Source organism: Cetorhinus maximus, chromosome 7 (assembly GCF_964194155.1).
Source record: "Cetorhinus maximus chromosome 7, sCetMax3.hap1.1, whole genome shotgun sequence".
NCBI lineage: Eukaryota > Metazoa > Chordata > Chondrichthyes > Lamniformes > Cetorhinidae > Cetorhinus > Cetorhinus maximus.
In genome coordinates this window covers 6,310,791-6,323,997 of record NC_135885.1, presented here as the reverse complement: position 1 = coordinate 6,323,997, position 13,207 = coordinate 6,310,791, and the positions used below count along the sequence as shown (strand labels likewise).

The 13,207-nt window shown below is 46.9% G+C and overlaps 2 protein-coding genes across 3 annotated transcripts in view; one reads left to right on the top strand and one right to left on the bottom strand.

Annotated features, from left to right (window-relative positions):
• gdpd5b (glycerophosphodiester phosphodiesterase domain containing 5b) overlaps positions 1 to 5,695 on the top strand; it is a 227,580-nt gene extending 221,885 nt beyond the window's left edge. Inside the window, exon 16 of the mRNA XM_078544979.1 lies at positions 5,482 to 5,695. Within this exon, the coding sequence (XP_078401105.1) occupies positions 5,482 to 5,606 (125 nt within the window). The 3' untranslated portion in view covers positions 5,607 to 5,695. The remainder of the gene's footprint in view (positions 1 to 5,481) is intronic.
• The window catches only part of LOC144682565 (BTB/POZ domain-containing protein KCTD14-like), a 1,380,231-nt gene that overhangs the window by 41,329 nt on the left and 1,325,695 nt on the right, over positions 1 to 13,207 (bottom strand). The window lies entirely within an intron of this gene.

Below are 13,207 nucleotides of genomic sequence, written 5' to 3'. Positions count from 1 at the left end.
CCACCCCTGGGGTCCTTGATCCTGGGGTAAGGCTCACTGCTGTCCTGCCAACTGCCTGAGTGGCACTTAATGAGGCGGGGCTTCCCAGAAAGCGGCAACGAGGCACTCCCGCTGGCTGACCAGCTGGTGGGCAAGACCCCCAGGCCGTCCGTTACTGCCCCATTAACTCTGGTTTCTCTCTCCACAGATGTTGCCCATCCTGCTGAGTATTTCCAACATTTATTCCTTTTTGTTTTGGATTTCCAGCATTTGCAGTGTCACAAGTCAAGAGCTTCCTTCTCATGTTAGCCCTGTACAAGACGAGGAAGAGTTCCAAAAGTGCCCAGTAGCTTCTGTATAGCTAACTTGACAAGATGAGTGAAAGGTTAATCTATGGTCCTTTTTCTTGCTACATGTGGTTCATGTATGAATGGCCAATGCCCAGGGCATGGCAGACTAGTGGTTACATCACTGGACTAATAGTCCCAAGACCTGGGCTAATGACCCAGAGTCATGAGTTCGAATCCCACCATGGCAACTATGGAATTTAAAACCAATTGATCACTGTCTCAGTAATGGTGACCTTGAAGTGACTGGATTATCATTAAAAATCCATCTGGTTCACTAATGTCCTTTAAAGGAAGGAAATCATTGCTATTCTTATCTGTTTGTTCTGCGGAAATGACCCATGAGCGATTGTGATAGCCTTCACTTCCTTCTCTGCTTCAGCTACTCAGTACAGAGCGTCCTATTCTCATTTGCAATTCCTCTTCTGATTCACAGAAGTTTCGCTGCTAATCCAGCATTTAACATTCCCATTCTCTTGACTGCCGTCACCTGTATCCCTCTGATTCTGGAGACTGATTTAATCCCATTTAAAGGAAGGAAAGACTTGCATTTATATCGCACTTGCGTGACCTCAAGAACACAAGAATGGGAGCAGGCGTAAGCCATTCAGCCCCTCCAGCCTGATTTGCCAGGCCCCTCCTGACTCCCCAAAGTCTGTCCGCCATCTACAAGGCACAAGTCAGGAGTGTGATGGAACACTCTCCACTTGCCTGGATGAGTGCAGCTCCAACAACACTCAAGAAGCTTGACACCATCCAGGACAAAGCATCCCGTGTGATTGGGATCCACCACCTAAAACATTCAATCCCTCCACCACTGACGCACATGGGCAACAGTATGTAGCATGTACAAGATGCACTGCAGTAATTCACACAGGCGCCTTAGACAGCACCTCCCAAACCTGCAATCTCTGTCACCTGGAAGGACAAAGGCAGCAGATAGATGGGAACACCACCACCTGCAAGTTCCCCTCCAAGCCACTCACCATCCTGACTTGGAAATATATCGGCCATTCCTTCACTGTCGCTGGGTCAAAATCCTGGAACTCCCTCCCTAACAGCACTGTGGGTGTACCTACACCACATGGACTGCAGCGGTTCAAGAAGAGGCAGTACACCATCACCTTCTCGAGGGCAATAAATGCTGGCCTAGCCAGCAACACCCACATCCAATAAACAAGTGAAAAAAAAAGATGGCAGTGGCACAGTGATAATGTAATTGGGCAAGTAATGCAGAGGCCCAGGCTAATGCACTGGGGACATGAGTTCAAATCCCACCAACGAACTTATGGTTTTCCTGTGATGTCATTCTTCATTTTTTTCTTCCCACACGGCGTTTTAGGGCTGAAGCAGCTTTCCCTGTGCATCCGAACGCTGTGCTCTCTCTTTATATCCTCACTGTTCCCTGTGCATCCGAACACTGTGCTCTCTCTTTATATCCTCACTGTTCCCTGTGCATCCGAACGCTGTGCTCTCTTTATATCCTCACTGTTCCCTGTGCATCCGAACACTGTGCTCTCTTTATATCCTCACTGTTCCCTGTGCATCCGAACACTGTGCTCTCTTTATATCCTCACTGTTCCCTGTGCATCCGAACACTGTGCTCTCTCTTTATATCCTCACTGTTCCCTGTGCATCCGAACACTGTGCTCTCTCTTTATATCCTCACTGTTCCCTGTGCATCCAAACGCTGTGCTCTCTCTTTATATCCTCACTGTTCCCTGTGCATCCGAACACTGTGCTCTCTCTTTATATCCTCACTGTTCCCTGTGCATCCGAACACTGTGCACTCTTTATATTCACACTGTTCCCTGTGCATCCGAACGCTGTGCTCTCTTTATATTCACACTGTTCCCTGTGCATCCGAACACTGTGCTCTCTCTTTATATCCTCACTGTTCCCTGTGCATCTGAACACTGTGCTCTCTCTTTATATCCTCACTGTTCCCTGTGCATCCAAACACTGTGCTCTCTTTATATCCTCACTGTTCCCTGTGCATCCGAACGCTGTGCTCTCTTTATATCCTCACTGTTCCCTGTGCATCCGAACACTGTGCTCTCTCTTTATATCCTCACTGTTCCCTGTGCATCCGAACACTGTGCTCTCTCTTTATATCCTTGCTGTTCCCTGTGCATCCGAACACTGTGCTCTCTTTATATTCACACTGTTCCCTGTGCATCCGAACGCTGTGCTCTCTCTTTATATTCACACTGTTCCCTGTGCATCCGAACACTGTGCTCTCTCTTTATATCCTCACTGTTCCCTGTGCATCCGAACACTGTGCTCTCTCTTTATATCCTCACTGTTCCCTGTGCATCCGAACACTGTGCTCTCTCTTTATATCCTCACTGTTCCCTGTGCATCCGAACACTGTGCTCTCTCTTTATATCCTCACTGTTCCCTGTGCATCCAAACACTGTGCTCTCTTTATATCCTCACTGTTCCCTGTGCATCCGAACGCCGTGCTCTCTTTATATCCTCACTGTTCCCTGTGCATCCGAACACTGTGCTCTCTCTTTATATCCTCACTGTTCCCTGTGCATCTGAACACTGTGCTCTCTCTTTATATCCTCACTGTTCCCTGTGCATCCGAACGCTGTGCTCTCTCTTTATATCTTCACTGTTCCCTGTGCATCTGAACACTGTGCTCTCTCTTTATATCCTCACTGTTCCCTGTGCATCCGAACACTGTGCTCTCTTTATATCCTCACTGTTCCCTGTGCATCCAAACGCTGTGCTCTCTTTATATCCTCACTGTTCCCTGTGCATCCGAACACTGTGCTCTCTCTTTATATCCTCACTGTTCCCTGTGCATCCGAACACTGTGCTCTCTCTTTATATCCTCACTGTTCCCTGTGCATCCGAACACTGTGCTCTCTCTTTATATCCTCACTGTTCCCTGTGCATCTGAACACTGTGCTCTCTCTTTATATCCTCACTGTTCCCTGTGCATCCGAACACTGTGCTCTCTCTTTATATCCTCACTGTTCCCTGTGCATCCGAACACCGTGCTCTCTTTATATCCTCGCTGTTCCCTGTGCATCCGAACACTGTGCTCTCTCTTTATATCCTCACTGTTCCCTGTGCATCCGAACACTGTGCTCTCTCTTTATATCCTCACTGTTCCCTGTGCATACTCCAACCAAGCCCTCTCTCTGCCTCTCTCCCGGGTAAATGTAGGCCCCAAGTCCCGCTCTTTCCTCGTGTTCTCGCTGTCCCCTGTGCGTTCTCCAACCAGGTCCCCTCTCTGACTCTCTCCCTGGTCAAGCGTGTGTTGGTACTGGTGCCCAGCCTGGGTAAATGGGGAGGGTTAGTGCTATCTGGCTGTAACACTGCCCACCAACTCCAAACAGAATGATGGCTGATAAGAAGGTGATCAGCCAGCATTGTGATGAACCCACGTAACGTGGGAAAAGCCGAAAGGAGAAAAGTAAACAGGATACCGAGTGGGCGGATCAATAGCAAATGCAACACGGTTTCACAACATTTGAAGTTGTTTATTTTTAGGAGGAATAAGTTGTTATTATTTCTGAGAAGGTGTGAATCATTATCAGATGATAGAGCAGTGTTCTGAGAATAGATGCATGAAGCATTCTTTGCGCCAATGGAAATTACCAGATTAGTGAGGGTGTAAATTAAAGACAGGAATTCACTTCTAGAGAAACATCATAAAAGCAAGAAGGAAATGTGAATTACTGGTGAAATCCTGGATAGGATCGCGCTTGGGGTATTACGTGCAGTCCTGACCTTCGTACCACAATAAAACCACGTTGAGGCACTGAAAAATGTGCTGGAAAGATTGGCAAGGATATCACCAGGATTAAGAGGAAAGATTGAGCAATCTGGGTCTCCTCTGCCAACAAAGGGAGGGCTAAAAGGAGACCTGGTAGAGATCTACAGAATTAGGAAGGGACTCAGTTAGGTGGGTTAGGAGTAATTTCTTTACCCAGCGATTGCTGAGTCTGTGGAACACTCTGCCGTAATCAGTAGATGAGTACTGATGTATTTAAGAGAAGGCTTGATGTATACGTGAGGGAGAAGGGAATTGTGAATATGGTGGCAGGAGGGAAGAGTTAAGTGAGTTTAGAGACTCATGTGGAGCGTAAACACCAGCACAGGGATTCATGTGTCTTGCCTCTGTGCTATAGATTTTATGCAATTTTGAGTATAAAAAAACTCTCCTTAATCGCACAGCAAGATCTCACAAACAGCAATGCAATAATGGCCAGGTAATCTGCTATTTTAAAGAAGTTGATTAAAGGCACGCATATTGGCCAGAACACACAGGAAAACCCCCCCTGCTCTTCTTCAAAATCTTTGAAATCTTTTTACATCCACATGAGGGGGCAGAAGAGGCCTCGGCCTAGCGTCCCATTGGAAAGACGGCACCTCCGACAGCGCAGCACTCCCTCGGTATTGCATTGGGGATGTCAGTTTTGGGATTTGTGCTCAAGCCTCTGGGACATGAAAGTATGAACTTGAATTCAGAGGTGAGACTGCTACCCTCTGAAGCGCAGAAACTCCCCACTTAGGAGGTACCCACACTGCAATTCCTCCCGGCACACCTCCCAGCACCACCGACCCCCACCTGCCCGCCAATACTTTTCAAGCGTTTATCCCATTCCTTTTTGAAAGTGACTGTTGAATCTGTTTCCGCCGCCCTTTCAGGCAGCGCCTTCCAGATCAAAACAAGTCAGTGTTTTAAAAAATAAACAAATTCTCATCGCTTATCTCGTATTTGCACTGTCCTCTGGTTACTACACTGCAAAACTATTTAATTGCTGTTAAAGTGCTTCAGGACGTCCTAAGGTTGTGAAAGGTGCTATATAAATGTAGGTTTTTACCATTCTCCATACCTTTCGCCCTTCCCTTCCATCGCCCTCTCCCTCGCTGCTCCCCTCCCTCCCTCTCTGGCTGCTCTCCTTGCTCCCTTGTTGCTGCTCCCCTCCCCCTCCCCATCCATCCTCCCCTCCCCTCCCCCTCCCCATCCATCCTCCCCTCCCCTCCCCCTCCCTCCAATGTTCCTTCCATTCCTTTCTTTCCTGTCTCGGAACGCTGATCCTTGAGTTGTCTGAACGGATTCTCCTTGGCTTTTTTGCCTGGTGCTGGGTTGGGCTGGGCCAACACTAACCTCCCGTTTGTCCTGGTGTTGCAGAGATCAACAACGGCGTGACCAACTCCGACGATGGCTCCCTCTGCTCAGAGAGCGGCTTTGACGGGTTTACGCACGAGGCCGTCAGCCCCCTGGGACGCCGTGGGGCCAAGATGCGGATCAACTGAGAGGCGCCTGCGGCCTTCGTCCTTTCTCCTTCGTGATGCCTGGTTTCGGGAGCAAATCCATCGGCCACCATCCCCGTCTCCCCTCCCCCCCCCCCCCGCCCACCACCCTTGCCCCATTCTGCCTCCCTCCACCCCAATTTCCCACGGAGATCATGGACTGTGGTTTCACTGTGAACTAATCTGAGATCGTAATGACAGTGAACTGAAAGGGGTGGGTGAGGGGTGTTGGGGACAGGCCTCGGACTAGTTCTGTGCATGTGAAGGAAGAGGCAAATCCCCCTCCCTGCCCCGGAATACATTCCCTGGCACCTGCCGCTTTTCATCTCCAAATTGAGTCGAGCACAGACTAGAGCAGATCCTAGGGAATGGGGTGGGGGCCGGTGGCAAACAAATGCAGGAACCCCCCCCCCGATGTCTGCTGCCTGCCAGTTCAATCGTTCCTTGCTCTTGTGGAGAGATCTGTGGAATTTGGTCTTTTCTCGTTTTCCCATCCATCTCAAGTTGGTTGGTTGTATGTTCAGTTTACATTTTGTGGGTATGTAAAATTACATTTAAATATATATATATATCTATATGAAAAAAACAGCATTTCTACGTGGTGGAAAAGTATTCTGAGATGCACACGCTGTTTCCTTGACTTGTGTCTGTGCAGAATAGCCCCGATAGTTTTTACTCTGCAGGTGTCTTAATGGACAGATTGATCCTAAGCAAGTGTTCTGGTGAATCTATGGTCACCAACAGCTTGTATTCCTTGAGGTTTCATGACATGACCTCTTACTTCCAACCGCCTCACTCACTCACCCTTTTTTTTTCACCATCTCTGATGTCCTTTTAACTAATAAATTCGAAGACGATGGAGAGAAACATTTTTTTTAATGAGCCCTGTGATTTTCCCTCCCTGGGTTTGCTCGCAGCAGTGCCCTGGAGGCCACTGTTTTCGATTCCTAGAGAGTCCAGGGAATTCTTGGAAGGTTGGCATCCTTAATGTGAGTGGCGTCTAACTCTGAGGTAACATTATTGTGGAAGAGCTTCTTGTTCCTGCACCTGGGAGCTGTCTGACCTTAACTATTTTCCATCTTGGGAAGAAACAGTAATATTCAGCAAATGCATTCAGAATCAGGACTGCATGTGCTGTGAAAACATGGATTCCTTCATTCTCCTTCTAGACTCCCTCTGCTGGTACATATGTGTATGGTAGCCTTAAGTGGACAAAATGCACGATGCAATTTTCAATACACTACATCCCTCCCTTCTTAAGAAATGAGAGTCATAGCGTATTTCAATGGTTTGTTTCCAAAAGTGTAAACAATAAACTTAAACATAATTTGAATGTTTAACTTCACCAGTGACACTATTACATATGTACATGTTTGTATTAATTTAACAATGCACTCAGTCACATACAATGAGATGAAAGATTTGTTCAGCAACTGAAAATAGTTCAGTTTGTAACATAATCGCTTAAGTATGGTGGATGTTTTCTCTCTCAAGTAGGATATCATTTAGCCTCGGGTATGGTCTCAGTTAAGATGTCGATGTCGGAATGGGAATCAATGCTTACGAATGGTGTTTTCAGTGTTTTGAAGAATAACACACTTCGTGTAATAATCTGCAAACTGCGCTTAGCAGTAATCATTGACCCTTTTGTGTTAATCAAAACAAATGGCAGCATGTCAGAAGATGATGTTTTTTTCCAACATGACCATCACGTTTCACAAGCACTTTATCGCCTGGCTTTAGTGCTGTAGCTCTGAATTTCACGTTTTGCTCTGCCTTTACACTCTCACGTGATCCTTCTGTTCTCGATTGCGTTTGCGTACATGTTGATCATCAGCTCCACAGTGTAGCTCAGGAAGGCTTGTGCACCAAGGATGTGCAAAGATGATGTAGCTCGAGGCTTTCCAGTATTCGAGTGACGAGTCGTTCGTAGTTGTGAAGAAAGCACAGCTCTTGCTTCCATGACCAGTCGCTGAAGGTAAGCATGCAGGTGCAGCAGGTGGTAAAGAAGACAAATGGTATGTTGGCCTTCATAGCCAGAGGATTCGAGTGCAGGAACAGGGATGTCTTGCTGCAATTGTACTGGGCCTTGGTGAGACCACATCTGGAATATTGTGTGCAGTTTTGGTCTCCTTATCTGAGGAAGGATGTTCTTGCTATAGAGGGAGTGCAGCGAAGGTTTACCCGACTGATTCCTGGGATGGCGGGACTGACATATGAGGAGAGATTGAGTTGGTTAGGATTATATTCGCTGGAGTTCGGAAGAATGATGGGGGATCTAATAAAAACCTATAAAACTCTAACAGGACTAGACAGGGTAAATGCAGGAAGGATGTTCCCAATAGCGGGGGAGTCCAGAAGCAGGGGTCACAGTCTGAGGATATGGGGTAGACCATTTAGGACTGAGATGAGGAGAAATGCCTTCACCCAGAGAGTGGTGAGCCTGTGGAATTCGTTACCACAGAAAGTAGTTGAGGCCAAACAATTGTATGTTTTCAAGAAGGAGTTAGATATAACTCTTGGGGCGAAAGGGACCAAAGGATATGGGGAGAAAGCGGGAGCAGGCTATTGAGTTGGATGATCAGCCATGATCATAATGAATGGCGGAGCAGGCTCAAAGGGCTGAATGGCCTACTCCTGCTCCTAGTTTCTATGTTTCTATGACTTGCTCTCAGCTGTATCTGTATGAATCACTTTTTCCAAGGTGTACACTAATCTCTCGGCTTTCCAATTAGCTCTTGACCAATGGGATGTGAGTTTTTTGATGAGTGAAGCCCAGGTCGTTCACAAGTTTGCTGAACTCATCGCTGTTGAACAGGGGTCCATTGTCACCTCTCACCATTTGAGGGATCCCAAACAAGGCAAAAATGTGGTCCAACTTCAGGATGACTGCTTTCCCTGAAGTAGACAGAACTACTTCCGTGACTGGGAATCTGCTGTGACAACAAGCAGGTGTTCACCAGTGTACAAATCTGCAAAGTCAACACCAACCTCAACCCATGGTCCTGGAGGTAGTTCAGATACCTTGAGAGGATCACAAAGATTTGACATTGTGGCTGCTTGACATGGCAAAACACTGATTTTTGTGTTCAACCATGCGGTCGATTCCTGGCAACCATACCTTTTCCTTAAGGAGTTGTTTAGTTTTTGACACTTTCCTGGTGATCTTCATGTGCCATATCAACAACACATTTCCTCAATGCTTGTGGAATGATACCACAGTTGCTGCGTAACACAAGATGATGAGCTGTAACAGTGAGCTCATCTTGAACACTGTAGTGGGTGAGTGACTTTGTTTGTATGAAGCCCTCTCAATCATGTCTTTCTAGTTTTGTGATTTCAAAGCCATCACACATCATTGTAACGCCTCATTTTGTTTTGTTGCCACTTGGATGTCATCTAGTTTTAACAACTTTGGCACCACGTTTAGGCTTATGGAGTTAACATGTTGTCCGGCAACCTTTTCCTCAGGGCTAGTAGGACTGACTGTCATCAAAGGATATTGCGAAAGATGTTCCACTGGGTTGAGCTGCCTGGCTGATACATAACATGGAACTTGTACTCTTGTGGTTTGAGTATCCAACATTCTATTTGAGTAGGTGGTTTGCTATGTGGATTGTTGAAAAAGCTTACCAGTGGTCAATAATTGATTCAAAAACAGAAAATGCTGGAAAAACTCAGCAGGTCTAACAGCATCTGTAGAGAGGGAGACAGAGTTTACGTTTTGAGTCCGTATGACTCTTCTTCAGAGCTCTGAAGAGCTCCTCTGAAGAAGACTTATAAGGACTCGAAACGTTAACTCTATCTTTCTCTCTACAGATGCTGTTCGACCTGCTGAGGTTTTCCAGCATTTTCTGTTTTTGTTTCAGATTTCCAGGATCTGCAGTATTTTGCTTTTACATCAATAATTGGTTGTTACTTCAAACTCGCATACAAATAGAGATGAAAGTGTAAGGTTTCTCATATGATTGAGAGCACTTCCCTCTGTGAATAATGGTGCTCTACGAGTGTTAGCGATCTGCTTGCCACCCCAACAGTTGATGGGTTCCTTGCCTTGTCTTTCTGCATGAGAACTGCACCTAAGCCAACCGGACTGGCATCCACAACTAGCTAGGTGGTGTTTTATCAGGGCCGAAAGAAGCATTTGTGCAACTTGCTGACACCCATCATCTGGTCGTCTTCTTATCGTGTCCACGGACAGTCTATACATGGCCCAGCCAGAACTGGACACATTTTTGCGCCTTGTTGTTGAATTCGGCAAGATCTGCAACATCTATATCCTTATATCAGGGGGAGCGATACCCGCCAGGATATATAACGATCTAACGATAGGCGTTGCAGGAGATGTTGCATAGTCTGTGGCTCAGTTCCACATTCACAATTTCAGTGGGCAGGTTGTATATCCCCATTTACTTAGTGACACCTTTGAACGACCTACGCCAGTCCTGAGTCAGATAAGGCACTTCCAGGTTGCCCAGTTGCAATTAGCTCCTGGGGGAAGGCTTTCATCCGGTAGAATTTCCATCGCTGGGGGTTGTTTGAGACTGGCGAGCCGGTCTTTCCACAAGGCGATGCAGGCTTCAGATGGGGTTGATTGTAATGGAACAACACTGTTCATGAAGCGCTTCCTTGACTTTAGGCGGCTGGGTGTAGGTGTATGACCATGTAGAGGGTGCCTCTCATCTGATGTTTGATGGAGTCGCTCTTTCTTGCTGGCTACCGTTCTTCTTATATCGGGGGAGCGATACCCACCAGGATATATAGGCTGTTGGTGTTTGTTGGTTTTAAACAACCTGTGATAAGTCGGCAGCTTACATTCAGAACAGCATCCATCTTCTTAGCATGAGTAGATCTTTCCCATGCAGGGCAGGTGTATTCAGCAGTGGAATGGCAAAGAGCAAGTGCACTGGTTCGCAATCATCTGGTGTACAGCCTGTTTGTATGACATAATTCCACTCCCGCTTGGTGGTCTCTTTAGTCAGATTGTGTAGGGGAGTAGACAGCGTAGCGAGGTCAAGAATTAAGTGACTGCGCTACTTGATGATACCCAAAGACTCCGGGCTCCCTGCACATTTGTAGGATCTGCAGCACTTGCAATGACTTCAACTTTCCATGGCTTGGGTGACATTCCTTCATTGTTCGACACGTGACTGGAAGAATTTGATTCTGCTTTTGATTGGACAAGCACTTGTCTTGGTTCACAGTGAGGTTACATTCTCTAAGATGTAGGTATTATTGTAGGTGTGTCTCAGTTTCACTTTGTGACTGTAGATAAGAATATCACTACTGGTGCTCAGCCTGCTTTTAATCCCTGCAGTGGGACTGAATCATGTGCTGAAATACCTCAGCTGCAGAACTGACTCCAAAGTTGAGCTTTTTGGGGCACTGTTTTAAAATTAGGGGCCGCCCTTTTGGGACAGAGATGGGGAGAAACTTTTTCTCTCAGAGGGTTGAGCGACTTTGGAATTCTCTGCCTCAGAAGATGGCGGGGGCGGGGTCATTGAATATTTTTAAGGCAGAGGTAGATAGATTCTTGTTAGGCAAGGGAATCAAAGGTTATCGGGGTTAGAGGGGAATGTGGAAATCGAAACGCAATCAGATCAGCCATGATCTTATTGAATGGCGGAGCCGGCTTGAGGGGCCGAATGGTCTACTCCTGCTCCTATTTCTTATGCCCTTGTATTGAAGATGTCCAATGTGAGTGAAGAATACTGTAAGACACCTCTATTCGTCAAGCTTGAGTTGATGGTATCCTGCATTGTGGTCAAGTTTAGCAAAGTGTTTCAGCACCATTCACTTTCACTATGCTGTCATGGATTGTCAGTGCCAAGTATCTATTTCGTTTTTTGGCTTTTTATGGTTCAGTGAGTGCACATCAACACAGATTCTAACCTGGTTCGCACTGTCAGCTTTCCTGAGGGCTTATCTGAGAGCCAAGGGGTAGGCTCAACCCCAAATTCCTGAATTATGTCAAGGTGAAGTAGATGCTGAAGCCCCTTCTCTGCCTGCTCCCTGACATAAAGTGGCATTGGTTACCATTGATATGCGGCTCTACATGCAGCTTGCCTTTAACTCCTTTCAGTTAGCCGATACCAGTGGAGTGGCAGCGGACAATGCAGGAATGCTGCTGGTACGCGTAGGAACTGTGTCTGTGACTGCGCTCGTGCAGGTCTGTTGCTGTTTGGAAACTGATGCATGTGTCATGTTCTGCAGGTATGACATAATATTCATGCATTCATTCATTCACAACATTCATTCACAGCATTCGTTCTGTTGTCTTTGAATGAGATTGGCATTTCAAAATTCCGGAGGATTTCCCGCGGTTTGTCGCTGTTTTAGGGGAAAATGTTCATGTTTCCTGATTTGCAAGGGACTGTCTCAGTTCTGGAGTTTGCTGAATGTTTTGCCTCCCATGACATTGACAGATGCTCCTGTCCTTGAGACCTTCTACATCCAAGCAGCCAATGGTCACTGTCGCCTGCGACTGGCTGCTGTGTCTGAACAAGAGCACAAAAGTATATTCAAATTGTCGTTAGGTAGTACAGAACTTGAGTATCACTGGAAAAAAAGAGACATTTTTTGTCGCACCTTCTGCAATTGCATAGGAAGGTGCTGTGGGAGGGGGATGAGGTGTTGGGGGTGATGGAGGAGTGGACCAGGGTGTTGCAGAGGGAACAGTCCCTATGGAATGCTGGTGGGTGGGGGGAGGGGTTGAGGGGAAGATGTGTTTGGTGGTGGCATCATGCTGGAGTTGGCGGAGGATGATCCTTTGAATGCGGAGGCTGGTGGGGTGATAAGTGAGGACAAGGGGGACCCTATCGTGTTTCTGAGAGGGAGAGGAAGGTGTGAGGGCAGAGGCGCGGGAGATGGGCCAGACACAGTTGAGGGCCCTGTCAACAACCGTGGGTGGAAAACGTAGGTTAAGGAAGAAGGAAGACATGTCAGAAGAACTGCTTTGGAAAGTGGCATCATCAGAACAGATGCGACGGAGGCGAAGGAACTGAGAGAATGGGATGGAGTCCTTACAGGAAGCGGGGTGTGAGGAGCTGTAGTCGAGGTAGCTTTGGGAATCGGTAGGCTTGTAATGAATATTGGGTGGACAGTCTATCACCAGAAATTGAGACAGAGAGGTCAAGGAAGGGAAGGGAAGTGTCAGAGATGTGAAAATGATGGAGGGGTGGAAATTGGAAGCAAAATTGATAAATTTTTCCAGGTCCAAACGAGAGCATGAAGCAGCACAGAAGTAATCATCGATGTACTGGAGAAAGAGTTGTGGGAGGGGGCCGGAGTAGGACTGGAACAAGGAATGTTCCACATACCCCATAAAGAGACAGGCATAACTGGGGCCCATGCGGGTACCCATAGCCACACCTTTTATTTGGAGGAAGTGAGACAAATTTACAGAGAAATTGTTCAGTGAGAGAACAAGTTCAGCCAGACGAAAGAGAGTAGTGGATGGGGATTGTTCTGGCCTTTGTTCAAGGCAGAAGTGGAGAGCCCTCAGACCATCCTGGTGGGGGATGGAGGTGTAGAGGGATTGGACATCCATGGTGAAGAGGAGGTTAGGGTCAGGGAACTGGAAATTGTTGATATAACATAGGGCA